We start from the raw sequence: 25,726 nt of genomic DNA, 5'->3' as shown, positions 1-25,726 counted from the left end.
GTTGCCAAGGCAGAGCAAATCTGACTACTGTACCTGCTCAAGCAACTGCCGTAGTCGGTGAAGTTGAGATTCCAGCTGCTTGTTGTGATCTTCCAAAATCTGCATTCTGGCCTCCAGTCGGCCTTTGTGTTGCCTTAAAAGTTTGGCCTCTGCAATGAGCTCAGCGTCTTCAGATGTGTGCTGTGGTGAAACAGCCGAGTCTGGCGGTGAGCTAGGTGCACTAATTCCTCTCCGAAGATGCTGTTCCTTTAGTTGCTCATATTCGATTTGCAGCATCCTAAACCCAGTTTTAAAAGAATAATAACCAGCAGATTTCATGGCAGCCTAGACACAGAACAAATGCACTGGGAACATCTTCCCTTAAAAGAACATGTCTGCCATCATTATTCTACAGTTATGGAACTTACGTAGCAGCTGCCAAGTTACAATAGACTGTAACATATGCTTAGGCATGGCACATTGGAAACACATCAATAGACTAATGGGTGTCACTAGATACACTGAATGTTTTTTTTGGCCAGATGTGGAAGTACAGTTTAAAGCAGGCTTTTTCAACCTGGTTTCCAAAACATCTGGAAGGCACCAGGTTGGGGAAGGCTAAGTCTTCACTGTCAAACCCACCTCCGCTCTTGATTTCTTGCCACCTGATTAGTCTACACCAGATGCCACGCTGCAAATGCATTAGCTGCTTTCACTGCAAAGCACTCTTTTTGTATGGATGATGAAGAAAATTCTATCTGGGTTGATGCCATACAAGTCACCTCTTGATGCTTAAACCGAGTGGTGAACATGTGTGGTGTGACTCAACATCCAGTTTTTGGGGAAGCCAGGGACTGAACCCTTTGGCATGCAAAACATGCACTCTACCACTGAGTTATGAACTGCATTCTTAAGAGGAACAGTATGGCTTTGGCTCACTTCAAATCAAGTTTAAAGAAGAAAATAGAATGATTAAATAACTGCCTTGAATTTAAACGAGGAGAGGGGAGGCCCAAGCTAACCAGTGGAGGGTTCCAGGCATCAGGACTGGGTTGAACAATGATTTATATTGGAGAGTTGATTTATGGGGTGACTAAGGAAAGAGAGTAGAAGAAGAGAGGGGATAGTAGTGGCAAATAAAGGAAAAAGGCAATTCCCACCATTAAATTATTGGAGGATGATTTGGTTCCTCTGTTCCTCCTGTTTCATGGGCAGATGGTGCATGTGTTCTACTTGCAATTTTTTTTAAAAAGTAATCTCTAGTGCTAGTGCCCTTTTCACAACCAAGCCTGAAATATATGAGCACATATATCAAGATATGTTAATAATGCACAAGGGAAGATCACAGCACCTTTGTTCCTCCTCAAGGTCAGCAATGATGCGCTCAAGCTCTCCTCGTTCTTCCTTCTCCACCGATTTCAAGATCTGTGCTGGGCTCTGTGGCTGACTCACTGGTGACTCCCCTCCCAGAGTCTGGCAGTACTGCTGGATAAGGGCATGCTCGTCTTCCCTAGGGAAAAAGAAACCTAGCATAAATATCTTTTACATGACTAAGGCATAAATAAGAATTGCTATAAATTCTTTACAGAAAGCATCAAGAGTGAAGCCATGGTGCATTTACAAATTCAATATCTTATGGGACAGCTGCAAATCTTGTAAGATTGCTTGTAAGATGCAAAACTGCTGTGATGGATTGGCTTAAAGGAAGACAAACTCTGATTTCAGTATCTATCTTATTAAATGCTGCTTGAAACAATTATAAGGATTGTCCTCTGTTTTCTAAAGCTATGTTCTTATGCACAGTTAGGTCTAGTTCACACCCGTATACCCAACAAAGCAGGGAGGGTTAAAGTGATGTAGAGGTTCACACACAGCTGGAACGCAGTTTCAGCTGGAACGCAGTTCCGGCACCTCTCAGGTGGGCACTATTGCCATTACAAGAGAACAAGGAAGGTGTTCCTGGTGAGTTTAGGCACTTCTTTCTTGAGAAAAATAGCACTGTTCACATACATACACACTGTCACATCTAGGAGGTCATGCGGGATAGGTGGGCACCTCACAGATTTGAATAATCCAGCCCTTTTTCAGCAGACAGATACAAGTATATTCTCAAGGTGAAATGGCACAAATGAACTCAAAGCCTACTTCCTTGTCCCACTGCGGGACAAGGAGATTACCATGCCAGAGCAAAGTGTGAACTGGCCCTTACACGTACACCAAACTCATATTTTAGCAGGACATGTACATACAGGATGACAACCAAAAGCTATATGTATGCATGACCTCATTGCACTGTGTACATATCAGAGTTTCCAAAAGGTTGGGATTGCATTATTATTTAGCAAGAATCTGGAGTTGTTCTGACCCTGAATAACGAATGTATTTATTTGCAAGAGAAACAGAAGCAGATGCATCTTTTGAAAACCAGCAACAACTCTCCCAACATTTTGTGCTTTGGACATCTGTTTTCCCAGCTAAATGTGTTGCATTCTGCATAACAACTTTCATTATAACTCTTGAAAAGTTAGATAATGAGCAAAAACAGGAAAAATATGTTCCCTGTATAAAACCGGAGAGAGCAGACATTTTTAGATTGCACTTTCAAAAGAAACAGGCTGATGAAGAGAAGAGGAAAAAGAATTCCAGGTGGTAGACTACTGCAGGTAAGATAATATTTTAAATCGGACATGCCAAAAATAGTTGGAAGGGCCTAGAGGTTATCAAGTGCAAAACCCTGCTGCACACAGACCAAGATAATGTGCACATGAGATGCTTTCTCCACACAGATCAAACCACAAGGTCTAGATGACAGTTTGCATTTTCATAATGCTTCCTATGGATCAGATAGCTCCAGATGACTTACGTAAGTGAGTAACAGATTGCTAGTTATAGAGATTGGAATGAGAGAGAAAAAACTGAAATTTAGAAGCTACCAACCTCACTTTACAATGTATTTGTAAGAAATCAAGCAAATTTTGTGACAGCTGGAAAGGTAACCTTGAAATAAAATGGGTGATGGACTCCCAGACCAACTTTGATTCACCAGACCATTCCTGGCATACTGCAATCACCTCTCGCACACCTGAAGTCATTCTTATGTCAGGTATGAGGATGGTATGGGAGTATGTTCAAAGGAAAACATGAGAGATTAAAGTGTGGTTCCTTTGCTGGAGCAAGGCACCCTCTGTCTACCCAGCACCTGATGGGCGGCAGGACTGTGCCTTGCTCCGGTATCACAAAGTGCTTTATATTGAAACTACACATGTTCAATATGTGCATGACTGTGTATACACACATCAAAGTGTCATAAAGATGTCACTAAAAGGGCGGAATAGGAGCAGAGCAGGGTGTTTGCAGGCTTTTTCAATGGGTTTCAATTATATGTGATTTCACCAAGGCGTGTGGTGCCTTGGAATGTATCCCCGCGTAAACGAGGGGCTGCCTGTGCTGCTAAAATGGAGGAAGAAACTTAGGAGGAAGGGATGCAATACAAGCCCCTTTGTGATCCTGGAGCCAGCCTCTCTGAAGGCAAGCTGAGTGCACGCCTTCAAAGAGGCCCCTCATCATTGGGACATCAGGCCTCACCCACCTGTGGGTCATTGAGTCAAAAATATTGTCCTTCACCAAGCCACTTTCTTATGTGGAGGATAGGGAAACTTTCCCACAATGGGCCAGTGGCAAGCCAGCAGGTGTGGGTATTAACAAACTTATTTTAATATTTTTTGTATGTAGATGCCTTAATGGAAGCCCCAGGATATATTATCCCATTATGTTTTGCAGACAAATTCTACATTGCTGTTAACTAAAAGGTGGTGCATGGAAAATATCCTATATCACAATGCATTTTTGAGGTGGTTTTTTTTTGTAAAAAAGCTCATTTTCAATGGAAAATAAATGTACATAGCTACATTACATTAAAAGGTTATTCTGCAAGAACTAATTTATTGTGCGATTTTATTAAAATGTGAGCTATATCCATTATTCATTTCCTTTTAATTCAGAGGTTTCCATGTTAGTTCAAAACATGCAGCTTTGCTGTTATCTTCCTTTAGTTAGCTTACACAAATCTAACTGCGATACTGCGATTGTCCTCGGCTGAAATTTCACTGCTGTGGAAGCTTCAATGTAATTTTCGGCTTTTACAGCACTCTAAAGTTATGCAGAATAAGAATTATTCCTCTTGAAATATGTAATGCTCAGCTGCCAGGTGAATCAGAAGTGAAGGAAAATAATTTTGAACAAAATTGAAGAATCTGATTACAGTCATCATGTTTGCTAAAAATAAATATATTCTAAATCTCTTTAAATTATAGAGTACAACTATTGCTTTTGAGCAGTCATGTTCAAAAACATGAGGAGTTGGAGGCACCTCAATGCTATCACAATATGCTAATAGGAAATTCAGGGGAATACATAGGATTGGGCCTTAATGGTTATTTTATTTTTTTTGTTTTCAAGCTGATATCAGAAATCATTATCTTCATTACAATATAAAGGACCCTGACCATTAGGTCCAGTCGTGACCGACTCTGGGGTTGCGGCGCTCATCTCGCTTTATTGGCCGAGGGAGCCGGTGTACAGCTTCCAGGTCATGTGGCCAGCATGACTAAGCCGCTTCTGGCGAACCAGAGCAGCGCACGGAAACACTGTTTACCTTCCCGCTGGAGCGGTACCTATTTATCTACTTGCACTTTGACGTGCTTTCGAACTGCTAGGTTGGCAGGAGCAGGGACCGAGCAACGGGAGCTCACCCAGTCGCGGGGATTCGAACCACCGACCTTCTGATCGGCAAGTCCTAGGCTCAGTGGTTTAACCCACAGCGCCACCCTTTCATTACAACATAGCAGAGTTCAAATTTCAATTTCAAATATAAAGTGGCCGTCAAAACATACTTTTTTATTTTACTTCTTTTTTTTTATTTAAAAAACCAAGATTGTTTTTCAAGCCGGGACCTGATCACACATGCAGAAAAATATTCCATGACTTCAGAGTCACTGCAAATCTCTAAAGTACGAAGTGTTCAAATATGAACTTAGGTCAAGCCCTTAATTATTCTGACACCAGCCTCAATGACAGGGAGAGGATTGAGATAAGTAAGCTATGCCACCGCGCACCACAATAAGTCCCATAGTCCAGAGTGCATCTACCCCCCACTTTCTACTGTTTCAATCTCAGATGTTTTGCAGAGGACAAAGAGTGGGTGTATTGATTTGTCTATTATAAGCAGTATGCTCTGCAACTGATAACACTGTACTTCACCGAAGTAACACCTGACAAAGAAGCACCATCTATTTATGGAAGAGAGAGAGCCTTGTTACAGATGCCGCTCCCCCCCCCCAAAAAAAATCTGCTTTTCTAACTGATTGGATTGAAAGGCGGAGTATTGTGCCAGCCTGAACAGCTCACCTGCCCACAGTTTAAGACAGATCTATCAGCTGCACAGTGACCCCAGTTGAATTCTTTCATACTGACAACCCATGCTAGAAGAAACGACAAGAAGCCAGCAGAAAACCCTCTGACACTGAGCCATAATGATACTGGAAATCCAGCTCCACAGAAGAAAGGGAGAGAGCAACTATAGATCAAAATTAGTGTGGCTCACACAAATAGTTATTACTTGCCCCAAAACTTTAAGTTCACTTAAGGCAACCAGCACAGTCTTCCATTGTGGAGGAAGGTCATTGGAAACTAGAGCGTTTTGCTAAATTCTGAGACCACAGAGAGGGGTGATGTAAAATGCAATGGAAGCTATTTTTCACTGACACTTCTTAAAAGATGCATCTGTAAATGAGTAATCTCATTTACAAGTGCCAATGAAAATCTGTATTATGTCACCATGTGCCCTCATCTACACACACACACACACACACACACACACACACCCCACCCTTCCTGGTTCAGAACCGGGCTCAGGGTGGCTAACAACAAATTTAAAACACTTAATTGTAATATAACATAAAAGCAGCAAAAAATTCTATAAAAGCATGAATAACAATAAAATTTAAAGTTCAAAAATCAATTTGGGGGAAATCCATCCAATAAACATTAGATAGTCACCAGGGCTAGCTGGCTGAATTAGTCCTACTTGGGCCAGCGAGGAGGCCAGGGGAGAATTAGCTGTGGGGGTCTCAGAGCGGGTAATCTTCATAAAAGGGGAGGGCGAGGGAAGAGAAGGGAAATAAAAGATTAGGCTGAATTCAAATTAAAGGCCAGGCAGAATAGCTCTGTCTTACAGGCCCGGCAGAAGGAGGTTAAATCCTGAAGGGCCCTAGTCTCATGGGACAGAGCATTCCACCAGGTTGGAGCAATCACTGAAAAGGCTCTATCTCTGGTGGAGGATAGTCTGACTTCCTTCGGGTCCGGGACCTCTAAACTATGGTTATTCATGGACCTTGAGGTTCTCTGCGGGGCATACCAGGAGAGGCGGGCCTGTAAATACGAGGGCCCTAAGCCACAAAAGGCTTTAAAGGTCAAAACCAGCACCCTGAACCTAACCCTGTACTCCACCGGGAGCCAGTGCAACTGGTAAAGCACTGGGTGAATATGCTCCCATGGCAGGGACCCCGTGAGGAGTCTCACTGCAACATTCTGCACCCGCTGGAGTTTCTGGGACAGTTTCAAGGGCAGCCCAGCATAGAGCAAATTACAGTAGTCAAGCCTAGAGGTGACTGTCGCATGGATCACTGTGGCCAGATCGGGGCAGGAAAGGTAATGTGGCGAAGATGGAAAAATGTCGCCTTGGCTGTTGCTGTAACCTGCGCCTCCATGGAAAGGGAGGCATCAGGGATTACACCCAAACTCTTAACGGAAGGCACTAGCACTAACTGGGCCCCCGCAAGAGAAGGGAGTTGGTCCCTCATCCCCATACCATCCCGACCCAGCCAGAGGACCTCTGTCTTCGAAGGATTTTATTTTAATCGGCTCCCACGAAACCATCCAGCCACAGCCTCCAAGCATCTGGTCAGTGTCCGGGGCCGAGTCGGTGTGGCCACCCATCAGCAGATAGAGCTGAGTGTCATCAGCATATTGGTGACAACCCAGCCCAAAGCTCCGGACAATCTGACTAGTAATGTACAAGCAGACCACAATGACATACTGGAATCTTTATCCTAGAGCGAAATACAGCAAACATTGGGCCAAAGCTAACAAAGTAGCTCGTTGGTAGAACTTCTCCAAACAGCTTCTTCCTTTTGTCTCCCCATGCACCCCCTAAGTATGCAGACTGGAAGAAAATATAAAACAAAAATGGGTTTTGCTCAAAAATTAGCTATGAGAACTGTTGGTAGGAACCTTTCTTGTAAACTACAGTATATTTTTGTGAGGAAATACATGCTGCCTCACACACAAAAATAAACCTCTTCTCTGTACTAAATTACTCTCTTTGGCTTATTGAACACTGCAAGTTTATGCTACCAGCTTACATACTACCAGTTTATACTATTATGGCTGTGTGACATTAACGCAGATCACGGAGAAGTTCTAATTGTTACTTGCTGGAAGCTAAATTCCACTGTAATTGGTGAAGAATTATAAGCAAAGGAGTTGACCTTTTTTAGCAATTATACTTGTTTAATTTACTTACACACTTCCTGTGGTGGAGCTACCATCTGTGAACAGAGAACCATTGGTCCGTTCCATCTGGGCCAGTCTAAAAGAGAACAAGAACTCAGGCAAAAAAACCCAAAACTTTGAGCCTACTTTAGGTATGTTAGTTATAGTGTTAGACAATCAGTGGAACTGAATGTGAGGATGACACACCAATTCGTAATTGATTCCACTGAATGTTTTCATGCTTAAAATCTATACCCCATCATGTCATCCTTTCTGTATAAACTGCTATTAGATCACTACTTCGATTTTTGTTGCTTCTTCATCAAGATTCATCTTCTTTCATCCTATCTTTTCTATCAAAACGTTTGTGCCTTTCAGTGGATCGAGGAGGAGATAGCTAAATCGCAAGCCATGTTCGGCTGACCTTCTAAGTGAAATCTGCAAACAATTTGTCTTACTCATATCATTTAGGCCAGGCTGTAGGAGGATGCTTTTGAAATCAATGACAAAGCCATTGTACTATGTGTATTTCACTGAATCAAGGCAACATGAAAATAAGCCCTATTGGAGGGTGTTAAATATATTTGTGAAAAACATATAGAATTATATTGAAAATGGACAAATTGAAGCGAAGACTGGAGCACTACCACCTGCATGGAACCTATTGGAAAACTTGCAACATATGGAGACCCTGTTCTGTTTGCTTCCTGCATCACAGATGCAGATGCTGGTGATGAAGAACAGGGCCTTCTCATTTGTGGCACCAAAGATATGGAACTCAACCTTAACAAATCTTGCCTTCTTTATTAGTTTTAAGAAGTCAAGTGAAAACAGTTTTCTTTCATTCGGTACTTGGGATCAATTGAGTAATGAATCTGTGATTCATAATATTTCTGTTGGAGTTCTAGTTTTTCTTATTTTAAATGTTTTAATCTGTTTTACTATTGTTTTTTGTGTTCCACTTCATGGAACCATTCAAGTAAAAGAAGTGCTTAAAAAATTCTATAGCCACTCTACAATATTGGCCATCCTATAGCAGCTCTCTCCAGGGGGCCCAATAGCATCCTATAGCAGCTCTCCAGATGTGCCAATTTAATTAAATATTAAACTTTATCACCTTACTTTAACTTTCAGTGATTTCCTATACAATTTTATGTACAGGTTTGTACAACAGACTTTTAAAAGCATATTCTATTTTGTCCACATCATGTTCTGCAATGTAAATAAAACGTACTTTTCCCTGTGCTTACCTATTGGCATACTGCTCTATCCTGGAGTGTGTGTCGTCATGAAATAGTTGGGGAGACTGGGAGGGACTGTCAAACCAAAGAGTAAAGGAAAATAAATGAAGACCAAATTGTAAAAAAAAAAAAAAAAAAGTTTAGGCAAACATAATGTTGTTCATACGAGTATTCATTAGCTGGGGAGTTCATGCAAATATATTACTAACTGCACAACATTCATTTACTTGGTTACAATCTGAATTTCTCCAGTGCCTATCCAACAGGAATGAATGAGAGATGCAGAAGAGCATGGTTGTGCACAGGAAGAAGCCTCATTAATTTTCATAGAACACGCATAAGGAATTCTTAGTGGATTTAACCCAGCAACTCTTCAGGTGCGAGTATAGCAATTACTCACTCATATTGCTCTGGCCACATACTGATGAGTGTAATAGGACTGCAAGAAAAAAACACACACAGACATAGAAAGGGAAGAAAAACAGAGGACAGCAAAAGTTAATGCAATTCAAGCAGGTAAAAAGCATGATCTGTTTATCCATTGGCCCTCCCAAATACTTTGGTTTAGCTATGACTGAGACATTAAAAAGTGAACCACAACAGAGACTTTAGCACAACCTCCTCAAGACATTCAGACAAGCCTACCGAGATGTACAGAATGCTTTCCCGTGTTTTAATCCGCTTTTAGCGTATTGTTGATTTTGATTTGTATTTGAATGTTTAAAATACTTGTCGATAATTGTTTTTACTGATGTTACTGTTTTATTCTTTTGTAAACTGTGTTGAGCGTGTTATTGGTTTGTACAGCAAATAGCCCCAAACCAACTTAACTTCACTATCCCATGGCCAGAAGTGGAACTCACTTAAAACCTCAGGTCCTGAGGTTTCTGACATGAATGAGGATCACAGAACCAGAGTCAAAATGTGGAGGAAAAAATCACAATATGGAAAAACATTGATGATGATGAGATGTTGAAAGCACTTCGGAATTCAGACCGTGGGAAGCCAAAACAAAAATGATTACAATTTGTAAGACAATTGGACTTTTTTTATTTTAGTTTTTTATTTTTATTGGATTTGATTTGATATGTTAATTAGATGTTCTTATTGGAAAATTAATAAACGCTTTTTAAAAAAAACACCAAAAACCTCATGTCCTTAACCACTAGGAATTTGTTTAAATCTTCCTAAAACCAACAGAACCAAATGCTTTCATTGGGAAAAATTCACTCTGATTATGCTGCACAGTTGTATTTGATTCCAGCATTTAGGTGTACTATCCAGTTTAAAAACTTTGGCATGGTTATTGTTGAACAAAAGGGGAAGCAGAAGGCAAGGGTATTCCAGAAGCGTGAATACTACATAGTAGTAATGCTGACTGTACTTTCATCTTATTAATGATGCAGTTGAGGTGCCTACATACCTAGAAAAATACAGTTTAAGATGAAAAAATCCTTAAGAATGAAAATATTTGTTGAGGACATCTTAGGTAGTAGCTGCATTTTCTCCTCTTTTCTCATGTTTGGAAAAGCATCTTCTCCTTCATGGAGAGCACGTGTTGTGGTGGGGGCCGCCAGGACACTCCAAAGTTGGGAGCGGGCTAATTGTTCGTTGGCCACTGATGCAATTGGGGCTTCCCTTGTTGTTGGGAAGAAGTTAATGTTGCCATTTGTTGATTGACAGCCAGAAATGCTATAACTCCTTGCACGAGGCTAGGGCTTCCTCTTTTCGCCCGTGCATCGGATTGCCCGTCCCTCCCCCCCTAGAATTAGGGTTGTTCGCTTTGACCTTGCTATGCCTGTCATGGGGTCGTCTGCTCTTGGGGCAATCTGGATGATTGGCTGGAGCCATTTGGTTTTTGCCTACTGCGTAGCAAATCGTCACAACTTGTAAGGTTGCGGTTAGGCATTGGTTTATGGTTTGGTTGGTTGCGGGGCATGGATTGGCTGTGCCTGCCCCTCTAATGCTGCTGCTGCAAGGGATTCCGTTAAAGGAATCGGGGGCTAACTATTGCTTGTCCACTCTGTCAAGGGGGCTCGGGCCATAGCAATGAGCTCCTGGTTGCATTTGGGGAGGGCTGAGGGCAGGTTCCCTGCTCCGTCGCTACCCCCAAGTGTATTCCCCTTTTCTGACTTTCGCATTGTGCGGAATGTCAGTCTGTCCCCCATGGTGGGGGCAGATAGTCGCAACCAATGCCTAAGCAACCACTCACATTTTTGTATTTTAATAAAGTTGTGCCAAAATTATGCCAAAAACCTTAAACAAAAAATTCTGTGTGATGTGTGAGTTATTGGGGTGGCCCTGGGGACCTCGACACGCAACATGCCTTCCCTCTTTTTCAATGAATGCACTTTTGTTGTTGTTAAGGAGCAGATTTTCTGGGCACAATCCAGCACAATTTAAGCACTTTTAATATTAATCATTCAGATCAACAGAACTGAAAAGTGCTTAGCTTTAGCTGCACTGGGTCATTTCATCAAAACATTTCATATTGCTTCCTTAATCAGTCATTGTAGCTGCATCTAAGTTTTAATGCACAATTCTTGCCTTAATCCATAATTCACTCTAATGTTCTTGGAATTACTGTGGCTTTTAACAAAAAAAATATGTATTAACGGGAGAAAATTGTATATAAAAACCCATTGGTCTGTCTGTGTATTCAAAACTTACGTCTCCAAATTGTCACCTTCTAGAACAGTTTGCACTGGTAGGTAGCCAAGCCGTGGGTGTTTAGCAAAATATTTCTTTGACCGGAACTTGTTCTTTAGCACTTTGGTGAAATCTCGTACATCTTCTCCTGATGTTGTCTAGAAAAAAGAAAAATACAGAGAGTGCAAATTAAATATTTTCGATTCTGCTGTCAATGACTAATACTGCCAACTGAAATAGTAGGAAAGTGTAAATGGCAATGATTTTAAGAGTTGGGGCATTAAAGATGAACTTAAGCTGAACACAAAAGAATAAGAATAAATAAGTCTGGGACTAAAAAGCAATTTCTTCATTTGTTACTAGCTTTACAAGCCAGCAGTTCTTAAATTATACAGCAACTTATATACATTTTTCAATTTAATAAAGTGACTTGCAAACAAATGCTAGAACTGGCAAAATGCTAAAAGCTATCCAATTACGTTCAAAAGGAAAGGTAATTTAATCACAAACATTAGAGACTATTTTAATCCTCCAAAGTACTTTATTTTTTTGTAAAACTGAGGATTTTTAGCTTGAGATTCTGTTGCTACCTCTTCTCCAGAGGTATCCAAACTAAGAAAAAAAATAAACACTGCTTGCCAATCCTCATAAGAACACAGCAGAGTAGCACAGTAAGTGGTTGTCTGTCCACATCTCTACAGTCAGAGGCTCCCAATTCAAGCCCCCCTTAGGTTTCAGTCTTAATGGCAACAAACATACAGAGCTTCTGGGAAAGAAGCTTGGTTAGAAGCTGGTCAGAAGTATCAAAGGGTTTATATTGAGATGACATTGCTGTAGACGAAGATGCAAAATGTATAATAATAATAATAATAATAATAATAATAATAATTTATACCTCACCCATCTGGCTGGGTTTCCCCAGCCACTCTGGGCAGCTTTCAACAGAATATTAAAATACAATAATCTATTAAACATTAAAAGCTTCCCTAAACAGGGCTGCCTTCAGATGTCTTCTAAAAGTCTGGTGCAGTGGTGCCTCACAAGACGAAATTAATTCGTTCCGCGAGTTTTGTCGTCTTGCGTTTTTTTTCGTCTTGCTAAGCACGGTGTCGGGAAAGTTTTGGAAAAGCTTCAAAAATCACCAAAGTCTTTAAAAACCTCAAAAAAGGCTACCACACCGCGTTCTATGAGTTGCTCCTCGAAGTCAAGTCGCAACTGTATTAACAGTGTTAAGAAAAAGGAAACAAACTTGCAAGACGTTTCCGTCTTGCGAAGCAAGCCCATAGGGAAAATCGTCTTGCGAAGCAGCTCAAAAAACAAAAAACCCTTTCGTCTAGCGAGTTTTTTGTCTTGCGAGGCATTCGTCTTGCGAGGTACCACTGTAGTTGTTGTTCTCTTTGGCATCTGGTGGGAGGGCGTTCCACAGGGCGGGTGCCACTACCAAGAAGGCCCTCTGCCTGGTTCCCTGTAACTTGGCTTCTCGCAGTGAGGGAAACGGCAGAAGGCCCTCGGCACTGGACCTCAGTGTCTGGGTGGAATGATGGGGGTGGAGAGGCTCCTTCAGGTATACTGGACTAAGGCCATTTAGGGCTTTAAAGGTCAGCACCAACACTTTGAATTGTGCTCGGAAACGTGCTGGGAGCCAGTGTAGGTCTTTCAGGACCAGTGTTATGTGGTCTTGGCGGCCGCTCCCAGTCACCAGTCTAGCTGCCGCATTCTGGATTAGTTGTAGTTTCCAGGTCACCTTCAAAGGTAGCCCCACATAGAGCACATTGTAGTAGTCCAAGCGAGAGATAACCAGAGCATGCACCACTCCGGCGAGACAGTTCATGGGCAGATAGGGTCTCAGCCTGCGTGCGTACCAAATGGAGCTGATAAACAGCTGCCCTGGACACAAAATTGACCTGTGCGTCCATGGAAAGCTGTGAGTCCAGAATGACTCCCAGGCTGCGCACCTGGTCCTTCAGGGGCACAGTTACCCCATTCAAGACCAGGGATTTCCAAAATGTTCATTAAGTACTGATTCAAAACATCTTTAACCATAAGTTAGATCATATTTATATTGATTATGTATATATTATAAATTAAATATATAATAATGTATAATATAATGTATAATTATAACAATAAATGCAAGGGTGCTCTTGGATCCAGCATTTTAAGTGGATGGACATGTGGCCTCTGTAACTCAGAAAACCTTTTATTAGTTTAGGCCAAAATACCAATCATGGCTCTTTTGGGACAGATTAGCCTTAGTTATCCATGCTCTGGTAAACTCTTACTTTTTGACTGCAAAGTGTTGCATGTGGGGCTGCCGTTATAAGCAGCCCAGAAACTTCCGCTGGTCAAAAACAGGATAGCAAGACTGTTAAGCTGGGTAGGATAATAATATCATGCCAGTGCTTTGTCATCCGTTTCTAGTCTACTTCTGGATCCAATTCACAGTGCTCTTATATTGACCTTTAAATAGCTTCAGATCAGATTAGCTGAAGAACCACCTTTCTCCCAAATATATCTGCCCAGAGCCTAAGAACTTCATCTTGAGGCCCTTCTCAATGTGCCCCCACCTAAGGAGGTGTGGTGGTATCTGCCAAAGAGAGGGCCTTTTCAGTGGTGGCACTCATCCAGTGCCCTCTCCAGGGGGACTGGCCTATTGCCTATGTTATCCTCTTTTTGGTGCCAGGTGAATACCTTTTAAATCTTAAAATCTATTCAGATTGGATTTTTTTTTATGCTGTTGTGAGCTTGTTATATTGATGTTTGTATCTGCTTGTTTTATGGTTTTAGACATTTCCATTTTATGGTTTTATTTGTGTGTTTGTTTGATTTTAATTTCTGCTGCAAGCAAGAGAGTTGTGAAATAAATAACGAATGACTAATATGTGGGTGGCATTTCAGTCAATTGAACTTGTAGAGATAAATCCCTACACTAATAATAGAGGCCACATTGGTTTTCATTATAGAAAACAAAATCATCACGATGCCAATAATCACAGGACAACAAACAATTTCTTTGTCCGTTGCTAAGGCTATTTGTGAGATATTTAGATACCTTAATTGCAAACTGTGTTTTTTAGCTGGTGGTCAAATAGCCCCCAATGAAGTTTCATCCAGTATGCAATTCCAAAACTATATAGGAAACACCTGTTCCTCAGTAGCTGGTTGTTTGTTGGCCTTGTGTGGTTTTAAAATAATTCAAGATGGTTTTAAGATTGGTTGATTGGTTTTTCAGATGTTGCATGGACAAAATCCATTTCACTTTGCTTGACTTATTGCTCCATTTGTTCCTTGCCATAGTGTGAGAAGTGCTGAAGCTGACCTTTTTCCAATTCCATAATTTCCCTTTGAGGCTTAAAACTAGAGGAGAGCTTTTTAATGCATCCCTGCCAGGGAGCACAGTCACTTCTATTGAACTTCATCATGTTGGGACAACGGAAGATTTTAATGTATGTGAGACCTTATTTAACCTAGCTTTCCCCAATGCTTGAAACTTTAACAGTATACAAACCTTTAAATAACTGTTCACACTTGTTTGTGCTGATTTCTTTAAGGAAATGGCAAGCCACACAAGCCACCAACTTGGATGGCTTTAAAAGAGGATTAGGCAGTCTCATGGAGGATACAGCTGTCAATGGCTACTAGTCACAAGGGCTTTGTACTACTTCCGCTCTAAGAGGCAGTATGCTTCTGAATGCCAGTTGCTGCGAACCACAAGTGGGAAGAGTGCTGCCACAGGAAGGGCCTGCTTGCAGGCTTCTCACTGACATCTGGTTGGCAATGTCTCAACATGATGATGGTCTCTGGCAGGATAACTTTCTGTGGAGCAACCCACAGCTTTTTAAGTACTTCACTCGGAATACCGTATTATTCCGAAAGCAGATTGATTCTTCAGAGCTCCTCTGCAGAGTTCCTCCTGCCATTTTCATTTCCTCAATAAAGATTGTCTGTCAGAGCTATTCACTAAGGAAATCCCATTTATTCACATCAAGATACAAACTGTTGATTCTGTCTGTATTATAACAATAGCTACAATTGCCATATGGAAAAATAACCCTGTGGTGGAGTTAAAAGTTGCGGAACTCCTGAATGAAGCACTTACTGGACTATAGGAGCAGCTGCATACTAGCCTATCCAATTTAAGTGTCTCAGTTATATGTAGTTTCCATTCTGTTTTTCTGCTCTAATTCTTGCAGCCCACAACACATAATTAGATTACCTTTATGCGGTAAGTCTGAATACAAGAAAAATATATTGCTATTTGAACAATTGTACCAAACTCCTAGAAACTGTCATTTCAGTGAGTTGTTTGTAATATATTTAGGCTGAGAAGTATCAGATCTTACAAACTTGTGTTGCAATTTGAGGCTTTCTTGAATAATTATGTACTTAAGATAATCCAAGGATCTTTTTACCAGGCCGTACAGATAATAGTACTTGAATGCATCTCAAAATTGATGCTTTTATCCAGCTCTTAATTCACCAGTAGAACTTTCATAATTCTTAGCTGTCATGAGAAATTAAAGAGATGCCCTCTATATATTTACTGCAGTAACTGATGATCTGCTGGTAGTGGTTAGAGATGGAGAGGTTTATAGAGGCATTTTCAAACTGTCCCATACAAAGATTGGCAACTTCTTAAGTCATGTTGAATCTATGGCAATACTCTTGCTTGCCAGTACAATTTTTTATTAGAATGGAAAAATATGTTGGTCCAAATAAATTTAAGCCTGTGAAAAAATAAAATGAGGAGGGTAGTAGTGATGTTGGGACATCATCTTTCAAATTCATTCTGTTAGGACCTCCTGTTGTGTGATGCTGATATCCTGTAATTTACTGATAAAAAAGAAGTCTTTAATGTGGGATTTGAGCTTGGCAACCCCTGGTCTTGGGGGTGGGGGGGACCCTACATATTTAGAGAATGACTCATATGTGGAATTGCAGCCTGCCTGGTGGAAAAAATACCTCTCTGTGGATTTTAGTCAATATATAACATTTGATGTTTTGATTAAGTAAATATCCATAATCACTTTATGGAATAGAGGAAGGCATTGCTCAGATGTAAGGTAGCATTGATGCTGGGTCCCATTTCTGGAACAGGATCACAATCACATGAAAAATAGAAATACATACCCTATAATTGTTTATAAATCTTTCACAATCATGTCTGCTCCAGATAACAATACTACATTCCCTTATCAGCTGGTACAGTAATAACGTTTTCATCGCTGAATGTGTTATCATTTTATTCTGCTGACACTGGTCTGAAGTCTATTGTGTTTGCTTTTAAATATCAAGCAGAGCAATCCAAGCGGTTCTTCAGTATTTGATAAGGTTTTTTCCCTAGTAAGTGTGCTTAGGTATTGCAGCCTGGCTCTTTCAGAACCAGTTTGCAAGAAACCTGGACAAGTGGCTTGGACAAGGGGAATGAAAGTAGAAGTAGGCTAAAATAGCCTGTTCATTGCAGAGATGGGGAATCTGTGCTCCTATACATGTTGATGGGTTACCACTCACACCATCCCTGACCGCTGACCATGGTGGCTAGAACTGATGAAGGTCAAAAAACATTCGGAGGGCCACAGATATCCCATCCCTGGTATACTACACAACATGGTAGGGTTCAGCTCTGTCTGAAATAACCTGAATCTATGACTCCTACTACATTTGAATAATTCTTATTTTTAGTAAGGTAAAGGTAAAGGACCCCTGGATGGCTAAGTCCAGTTGAATTTGCCTATGGGGTGCTGCACTCATCTCTGCTTTCAGGCTGAGGGAGTTGACATTGTCTGCAGACAGCTTTTCTGGGTCATGTGGCCCAAATGACTAAACCACTTCTGGTGCACAGAACACCGTGACGAGTGCCAGAAAGCATGAAAATGCCTTTAAAAAATTTTTCGTAGAGCATGCTGGGCAGGTACCTCCTCTAGGTAGCATGCCGCAATCTACATCCTCTGCATGTCACTTAGTTCACTTATATAATCCACAAAGGAGAGCTATTTTTATGATGTCTAGGTTTTTCTCAAACTCTGTTTTATTTTTGTAACTGCTTTTATCTTCAGCTTCCATTGGAAACACCCACACAATTGGCCCTGTTGATGTGGTTGAAAACCTTTAAATATCACAACTGTGACTCCATGAAAAAAACAGTTTTCACAGTGTGATTTTAATTAGTGCTGCACTGAATTTTCATATGGCTTGATTTTTCTTTTAAAACGTGGCATTTAGGATGGGGGACAAAGCTTTCATCAAAAGACAAGTCACTACTTGCAAAGAATCCAGAAAACTATTTTATGAGCCCCATAAGTAATCTCAAGCATTGCAAAAGGAATATACTCAAGAATAGGTATCAGCATCATCTAGCACATATTCAAGGACATTTCACATTTCTTATTAGCATTTCTTATTTTCCGTGAAAACTAATTAGTATAATTTATCAGAATAGTAACAATATTAAATTATTTTTAAAAATTCTACTAATAAGAATTTTACTTTTTTAAAATGTAAGATCATATAGATTCTATTTACAAAACATTTTCCTCCTTCATTTTCAGTTAAGAATGTACAGGGCAGCTAACAGCAAACATTGGGTTGGATACTGTTCAGCACAGTCCTAACTGGTATCTACTCAAAAGCTGATAGGTTGAATTCATGGAATTATCAAATTGGTGATGTTGTCTTGGGGGGGCATATTGAGTATTTTTATTGTGAGCTACTTTGAAAGAACCTTAGTCCTGAAACTAGTATTTTTTTTTAAAGCCACATTGCTTAAACAAAATAAATGAATAAATAGGTTCCCAAAGAATGGGAGAGACAGGGAAAGTATGGTATAATCCAAGAACAATCTATTAGAAAGAGTCAGTAAATGACTACTCACTGGTATGCAGTACTCCACCATCGGGTAATGTAATTTATGACCCTTTGCTGTACGACCAGAAAAGAAACAACTCTGACAAACATCGTAGTTGAAATGTTTCAGGCTCCGATATCTGTGAATGTAATGGAAAAATAATGAAGGCTCCATTTTAAGGAAATCTTAACCACTTTGTAGCCCATCTCCATAGGCTCTGAAGCTTGACGTAGATCTCCACACATTCTTAATGTTTGGGCTCACCATCCTAAACCTTTACCCCACTGGGTTACCATTTGCCCATCATCCTATTGTAATTTCTACACACTGCAGTGTTAGCAGTACTTATATTGTGATATGTTAAGGAACCCAAATGAATGGGAGCAAGCACAGTGAACTGCATCCAGATTTTGCTCATGCCACTCCTACTGGTGGAAAGGTGGGAAGTGATTCTCCCTATTTTCCTCTTCCCTCTGCAGTCCCCAGCAGAATGGGGTGGGGATTATAGGGGAAAACCACCTTCCAATTCCACTCCACATTCCATTAGTAAGATTACTCTGCTAGATCAGAAGTTTTCTGCAGACAGAAGGAGCGCTTTTCATTGCTGGGAAACAAAGTCTGGACCCAGTCTTATCAACTCTATTTATTTATTTATTTATTTATCTATCAAACATGCTTTTATGCTGCTTTTCAATAACTTAATTTTCAGAGCAGTTCAGAACAATAACAACAAGTACAATCCATTAAAAGCAATAAAATGCATAAAATAAAACACAGTTTAACAACCAAAAGTTCAACGGTAGCAGGATAAATCCTCAATACCTATAAGCAAACAAAGGTATTCTTTTTCAAAGATTTTATGTGGGTCTAAGAGGAAACAAATGTAAGACTTTGGATTAAAATTTCCTCAAATCTTTGGAACTGACTGTTGTTATGGTTGTCCCCTCCCTGACATAAATAGTAGGTACAGGGATCCATATTTGTCTTGGGATCGTGGCAGGGGTGGGTGGGTAAGGATGCCGTAGTCATTTGCCCCTCACTGGAATCCTGATTCCCCACCCAACTATTCATTCTTTTTATTATTATTAAAAAAAACCACTCATGGAATTGCTACACATCTGAAACTGCCACAACTAGTGTAATTTTTACGAACAGGATATTGAACGGAGTAGAATCTTGATCAAAATCAGATAAACAGTTTTAATGAAATCTAAGTGGAAGCACTGTTTGGTGTGGCCCATGTTTCATTATTTATTGGCTGGCACAACAAGACACAATCATATTTAAAATATTGTTACTGTTATTATTTAGATTTATTACCTACGCACCCTTCACTTTAAGGTTACAGGGCAGGTTAAAATGGTTTAAAGCAGTTCAAAAACATACAACTTGCCCAAGAAGAAACATGGCCCTCTGGATTCCTTATCCCTGCTCTACATAAACAACAACTTTAACTAGACCACAGCATACTAATAACTCCTACTAATTATACTAATAAATGTGAAGAATCTCATTTTCGCTGTACCTTTCAGATATTAGGAAATACATAATCTTTATCTGCTTTAAAGTTTATCTGGCTTTTAGTCTCATTTCTGTAAACAATTCTCAGTGCAGCTCACAGCATCTTAAACCAATGATTCAAAGTAAAATAAATGAAAAACAATGGGTGATAATCCAGTGTTAGTCAAACTCAGAGTAGCCAAAGAGATGTGAAGACCCATTTGTGAATAACAATTTATGCCTTGCTTTTTCCTTCTTCTCATGCACATAAAGTCATATAGCCACATTATATTTCCATAACTATGTTTACCATGTTACTGATTCTAATGTAGGTTAAAAAAGGGAAAGAAGCACCCTTATTCTCGTTTCCAAGTGCTTAAGGCGCAATCCCAATGGTCATACTCCAAGCTCTGCCAATTAACCACTTATTTAAACAATGTATATGCCACTATTTAAAATATATATAAAGTATTTGGAAACTATGTGATTTAATATTTTAATGTACATTCTTAAGGCAAGGAGTGATCAACTGTAGGTGATTCAGGCTGTGGATGAACCACTTTATGTGATGCTGTCATCTATTGAGTAAAAATCTTTCAGCTTTTATTTTGGGGGGCCCAAAGTTTTTTTCTGAACCTCTGAAGTCCAAAAATACAATATGGGAACAAGTGTACAGGGTTGTGCCACCAAGAGGCAGGGAGGAGTATATGGACTCAATGAAAGGCAACACATTTCTAAAGACTAACAACAAGTGACAGCATATAGAAAGCTGATCTACCCGTGCTACACAGCTGTTCACTGGATTTCAAAATGACTGTCAGAGACATCCAGCAATATGCAAATTTAACGTCAGAAAGTGTCAAGTGACTAAGACGAACACCTGAGAAGGAAGCATTCATTAATTGTAGCATTAATTGTAACCTGCCTTGAGAAAACTGTTTTGATAGGCAGCATATAAATGCCTATATAAATAAATAAAGTGATTGACAGCTAACACAATTAGTTCTTGACCCTTACATGTGTTTGGGTGACAAGCCTAGTACGAGATCTCATTATGGCTTGGAGATTTCCTACTGGGTTGTAACAATTACACAGTTGTGAAATCAGTGGAGAACATGTGAAGGTAAGACCTTAGGTTTCCTATTGTCACGATCAATTGAAGAATCATTTTACATATAGATGACAGAATTAGAGAAGCAAAATATACTCTTTCTCTCTAATAAATTCTGTGGAGCAGAAGATAGAACTGGTGATACGCATTGCTATATATCTACATTCGTTCAACATTAAAATGGCATTTAAAGAACCTGAGGCTTTGCTTTCTTAAAAACAAACTTAGAAAGGGCTTTTTATACTTTAGCTTAGTGTTCAGTGGCAATCTCTAATGATGCAGGTAGATGATAATAATTATAATGAGCTACAGATAGCAGAAATACTAGATTGCTCTTCTTGTAGAAAGCAGATTATATTCTTTTGTGTAACAAACATGTTAAGGCAGTCCATGCTACAGTAGATAGATTGCCATCTAGGTTTGAGAGTGATTGCTTTAGTCAATTCTATCTAGTTTTGGAACTTTTTATAGCTAGATTTAATGCAGATGTCTGCTATTTTTGTTTTCTGATGCATGAATATATGTTTATAATTTAGAGAATTACATTTAGAGATGCTGAACCAGCTGTTTCAACATTTTATGTGGAGCCCTGTTTTTCATGACCTCCACTGTAATATCACATTGGCCATATAATTCACCTTTATGAGTAGATGCAGTAAAATTCAGCTCACTGCAGTACAAAAATTGCCACATTACTTTCTGTGCTCTCAGTGTTAGTGTTCTTTCAACTTCTCTTTAGTTCAAGAGCGAGACACCAGTGGCCCTCCAAGTATTGCTGAACTCCACCCATCACCCCTGAAAATTGACCACGTTAGCTGAGGCCAAAGGGAGGTTGTAGTCTCAGCTTGCCAAGCCTGCTTTAGCCCAGTCTGTTTTGCTGTACCTTGCCTTCTCAAAACAGAAAAAGCAACAATATATGCAACTCGGGTTCCTGCCTTAAAATGGCGGAATAATTTTTTAAAAGCAAACTGAAGATGTCTTGCACAATCCAAAAGAATGAAACAGAGAAAATATGCATTCTACCAGATCTTATGTGAGAAGATTAATGGTTTTGTAGCAGCACGTATGTAAGTAGGATATGTGGTAGTTCAGGGCTCAGCAGCCTTTATTTGACTAGGCCACATGTGCCATTTGGGGGGAGGGGCATGACCAGACCCAGGTTTGGTGTAGTGGTTAGAGTGTTAGACTAGCACCTGGGAGCTAAGTGTTTGAATCCCCACTTGTCCATGAAGCTCAGCTGGGTGACCTTGGGCCAGTTACAGCCTCTCGGCCTGACCTACCTCACAGGGTTGTTGTGGATTGAATTATGAGGGGGAGAATCATGTATGCCATCAGGAGAAAAAGATGGGTTACAAAATAGACAAACAGACCATGTGGGCGTGGCCCAATCAAAAGAGGGTGGGGCCAGTTTAAAAGCACCCCTCTCCTCACAATCAGGAACCAAAGAAATTTTAGATTTCAACAGTTTTTAAGTGCAAGCCACCCACTTCTCTTCCTTCTCCTCTTAACATGTAAATGATTTATTCTGCTTACCTAAAGCCGACAATTGGGCATTCCTTGCAGATATTGCACTTCGCCTGATGCTTTGCTGTTTCTGCAGCTGCCACTCTGTGTAGAACAGGCAGCCACACCATGGACTGCGGCTCGAGATGCATCCAGTCTATGAACTGCTTTACATCGATTTCTGGCTTGTTGTTATTCTAATAAATGAAAACCAGATTAGAAAATATTTGAATGTTCATTTTGAAACTTATCTACCCTCACATTTTTCTTCTTCTTCAAGAAACTTGGATCTTTCCCAACTGGGGGTCCCCACAGCAATGATACTGTGACTAACACTGAAGTCATCAGAGCACTCCTGCTACCAATATTCAATTAAGTAAAGATGACAATAATCAGCTTTCTGCTGCTGATGGCACACTGGGTACGCCATCATGATTTATTTGGGTCAGAGTGACAAAACTGATTGGGGTTTTTTTACTCCAGTTCATAGAAAAATTCCTTTAATATAATTATCTGCATGAAGCTTTAGTAGTTGTATTTAGTATTATAGACCTGTGACATCATCCCTCCCCATTTTTTCTTTTTAAAAAGGTGGTTTCTGTAAATTCCAGAGCTGGCCCAAACAGAAGAGTCTGAGCAAGTCAAGAGATACATTTAAATCTGCTAAAGGAAAGCTAAAGTTACTACCTGCTGAAAACAGCTGCGGACGCTGGGTTCTATATTACTGCCTCCGAAAGCAGCTACTTCACCAAGTTGTCGTGGAATTTGGATGGCATCATGAAGCAATAACCCAAGCTGCCTCTGATCACACATTTCTGTAGGTCCTGCCACTTCCTTAAAGAGATCTGGAATGCAGGCAAAGAAGGGAGGCTTTGTTTGCTTTTACATTAGCAATTTTTAGAAGTAGCAATTACCATTTCTGCATATGTTCAAAATTCCTCTTGTTTTCCCCTGGTTTATTTTTGTCAGTCATTGCATCAGTGAAGCTGGCATAACTTGATATAAAATATACCCCTCAATAAACTATATTGACCCTGGTACTACTCCTTATCTTAAATGTAACCTGGAAGGCATGAGTTACTATTTTGACCTCCTAATATTTAATGTAAAGATCAGCACACTGATCTTGTGTTTCCAGCAAAGTCTAATCATCACCTCCTGTAGGAGAGAATGAAGTTTTGTACAGATACTGGAATTTTTCCTCCAAAAGTAAAGTCATGATTCAGGAAACACACAAGATAACTAGTTAATCATTTAACATTAGGGTAATGCCCTTTCAAACTGGGTATGGTACACAAAACCCATCTCAAAATATCCCTGCCTTCTCCAAAAGGATACCTTGGTTCAAAATAATACTTAATCTCCCAGATGTTCAGTGGTTGGGGAGCTCAAAGTTCCACTGTGAACCTCCTCTTTGCTCCTCGATGCTCATCCCTTTGCCTTACTATGGACCAAGGAATGGGTGAGAGAGACTATGCCTTGGCTGGTTATTGATGGGGAGAGCGTAACTCTCAAACAAAAGGCACAGTCCTTGATCCACTAATATTGTAACTGCTATCTGAAAGCAGCATCTACACTTTCATTTCAGGTAATAAACCAATCTTTCTTTTTTGCTGTTGTGTGAACTTGGGGCATAAGATTAAAGGTAAGCATGTTTTATAGTGAGTGCACGTTTACAACAAAATAAGCCAAACCTCTTGGGAGTGTGAATAGGAATACATGTAAGTACTAAACATACACGTGGGTTCATATGCACACCTCTTAACACAACCAGGATGATCTAGGAGACAAAATTTCACCTGGAGGAGCAAAGTCAATGTCAACCACACATTTTGTCTGCCTGAGAAGGTCATCTAAAATTTGTGAACTCCTAGAAAGAGGTTTTGTTTTAAAGTCTTTACTTTCTAAAAGCACTACAGTAGTGGAATTTATTGATGCATAGTACTTAGAAGACAGACACATACACAGAACTCAAAATGATTGATTTTTGTTAAGAAACCTGAAGTAAGACACAGTCAAGTTGATAGCTTGTAAGCAAAGAACAAAACCCAGCTTGTTTAAATAATCATTTACAATAATATTAGCCTTTATTCAATTATATGGATCTCAGATCCACAGCATCGGTATGAATACAACAGCATTAAACATCTGTATTAGTTACACAGAAGACTGCATGTTCATCTTTAGAATAATTTTTAAACAATAGATGCTATCTCCACAATTTAAAAAGCTAATCCTAGTGTGAACAGCAAGCATAAAAACTAGCTTGTAAAAAGGACTATGGAGTTACAAGCTCATGTTCTTGGGAGACCATTCAGGCATGCCTTCTGCAGGATTTTCCATTAACATCAGACTTTCACTTAAGTCATTCTCAAGAATTCAACTGTAACAGCTAAATTGTACACAGTAGAAATATATGTGAAAACTACTGTGATTTCTTGAATCACCTGGGGAAGAAATAATGGTTTGAAGTTTTGACCCTATTACGTGCTAGTTAAGACATTTGCTTTTTGACAGTATGGTTCTGGAAAGTTGCCATGGAAGAAAGTAATATAATTGGCAACTAGGAACACGTGGGCATGGATGGAAAACCATTACCTGTGTTCCTCTAGATGTTGGGCTGCCAGTTCCCATATGTACAATCAATTGCCAAGGATGATGGGTGCTAGACAACATCTGGAGGACCACAATATCTCTCATCACTGCATTTACGTAAGTCCTAAAACACTTTGACCTTGACACTGATGGCCTTGGGCATTACAGTGCATTTTCAATGCACATTTCATTTGAAAGCTGGCTTGGTTGAGAATGAAGCTGAAATATTCCCCAAGATCAAATATCAGAGCAAAAGGCGACTGTAAAGTCACCACATTTAGCACAGTGGCACTATACCGGCATGTTCTTTTGCAGTGGTGTTATCACACAACTGCACCTGCTTCAATCAACTCTGGTTCACTCCTCACTGCTTGCTGCTTCCATAAATTAAATATATGCATGTTCTGTTTGTGCTGTTTATCACAACAAAGAGCTAATCATTCTAAACTATGCAGAACAATTAACGTTTCTAGTCCCTCTGCCCAAACGTGACATAATTGACAGCTCTTGCTGGAATTGAGTGCCTGAACCTCACTCTGCAGACATGTTCCTGTAATATAATGGTCACTGACTTTTGGCAACCTTATTGCTAAGCATTTTGGCGTGATAAAACCATATTACGATATTGCTTAAAGAAAATGGGGGCATTCCCATAATACTCACATCTATACTTCTCCTCAAGAAGGCCCTTAGAAAGAGACATCAAGCCAATCTTCAGGGACTGCACTCTGATTTTTCCAGTTCGGCCACTGT

General features: G+C 40.0%; 1 protein-coding gene and 1 long non-coding RNA gene across 5 annotated transcripts in view; one reads left to right on the top strand and one right to left on the bottom strand.

The window, feature by feature from the left end:
* Positions 1 to 23,093, top strand: part of LOC308473252 — a 67,223-nt gene extending 44,130 nt beyond the window's left edge. The window contains exon 3 of the long non-coding RNA XR_013983993.1: positions 22,970 to 23,093. This is a non-coding gene — a long non-coding RNA (uncharacterized lncRNA). The remainder of the gene's footprint in view (positions 1 to 22,969) is intronic.
* The window catches only part of UTRN (utrophin), a gene marked incomplete at its 3' end in the record, with an annotated part of 327,288 nt that overhangs the window by 12,367 nt on the left and 289,195 nt on the right, over positions 1 to 25,726 (bottom strand). For 3 of the 4 annotated variants that reach the window (XM_080998525.1, XM_080998524.1, XM_080998527.1), the window contains 10 exons: positions 25,637 to 25,722; positions 23,066 to 23,223; positions 22,409 to 22,575; positions 18,292 to 18,403; positions 11,442 to 11,578; positions 9,172 to 9,210; positions 8,781 to 8,846; positions 7,562 to 7,627; positions 1,331 to 1,489; positions 34 to 277 (listed from right to left, as the gene is read on the bottom strand). In XM_080998525.1, the coding sequence (XP_080854651.1) occupies positions 34 to 277; positions 1,331 to 1,489; positions 7,562 to 7,627; positions 8,781 to 8,846; positions 9,172 to 9,210; positions 11,442 to 11,578; positions 18,292 to 18,403; positions 22,409 to 22,575; positions 23,066 to 23,223; positions 25,637 to 25,722 (1,234 nt within the window). Of the gene's footprint in view, positions 1 to 33; positions 278 to 1,330; positions 1,490 to 7,561; positions 7,628 to 8,780; positions 8,847 to 9,171; positions 9,211 to 11,437; positions 11,579 to 18,291; positions 18,404 to 22,408; positions 22,576 to 23,065; positions 23,224 to 25,636; positions 25,723 to 25,726 lie in introns of those variants that run through there. The other variant, XM_080998526.1, reaches the window with a different exon arrangement.

The sequence above is a fragment of the Podarcis pityusensis genome (assembly GCF_964106645.2).
Source record: "Podarcis pityusensis genome assembly, chromosome: 3".
Taxonomy (NCBI): domain Eukaryota; kingdom Metazoa; phylum Chordata; class Lepidosauria; order Squamata; family Lacertidae; genus Podarcis; species Podarcis pityusensis.
This window is presented reverse-complemented; position numbering and strand designations above follow the sequence as displayed.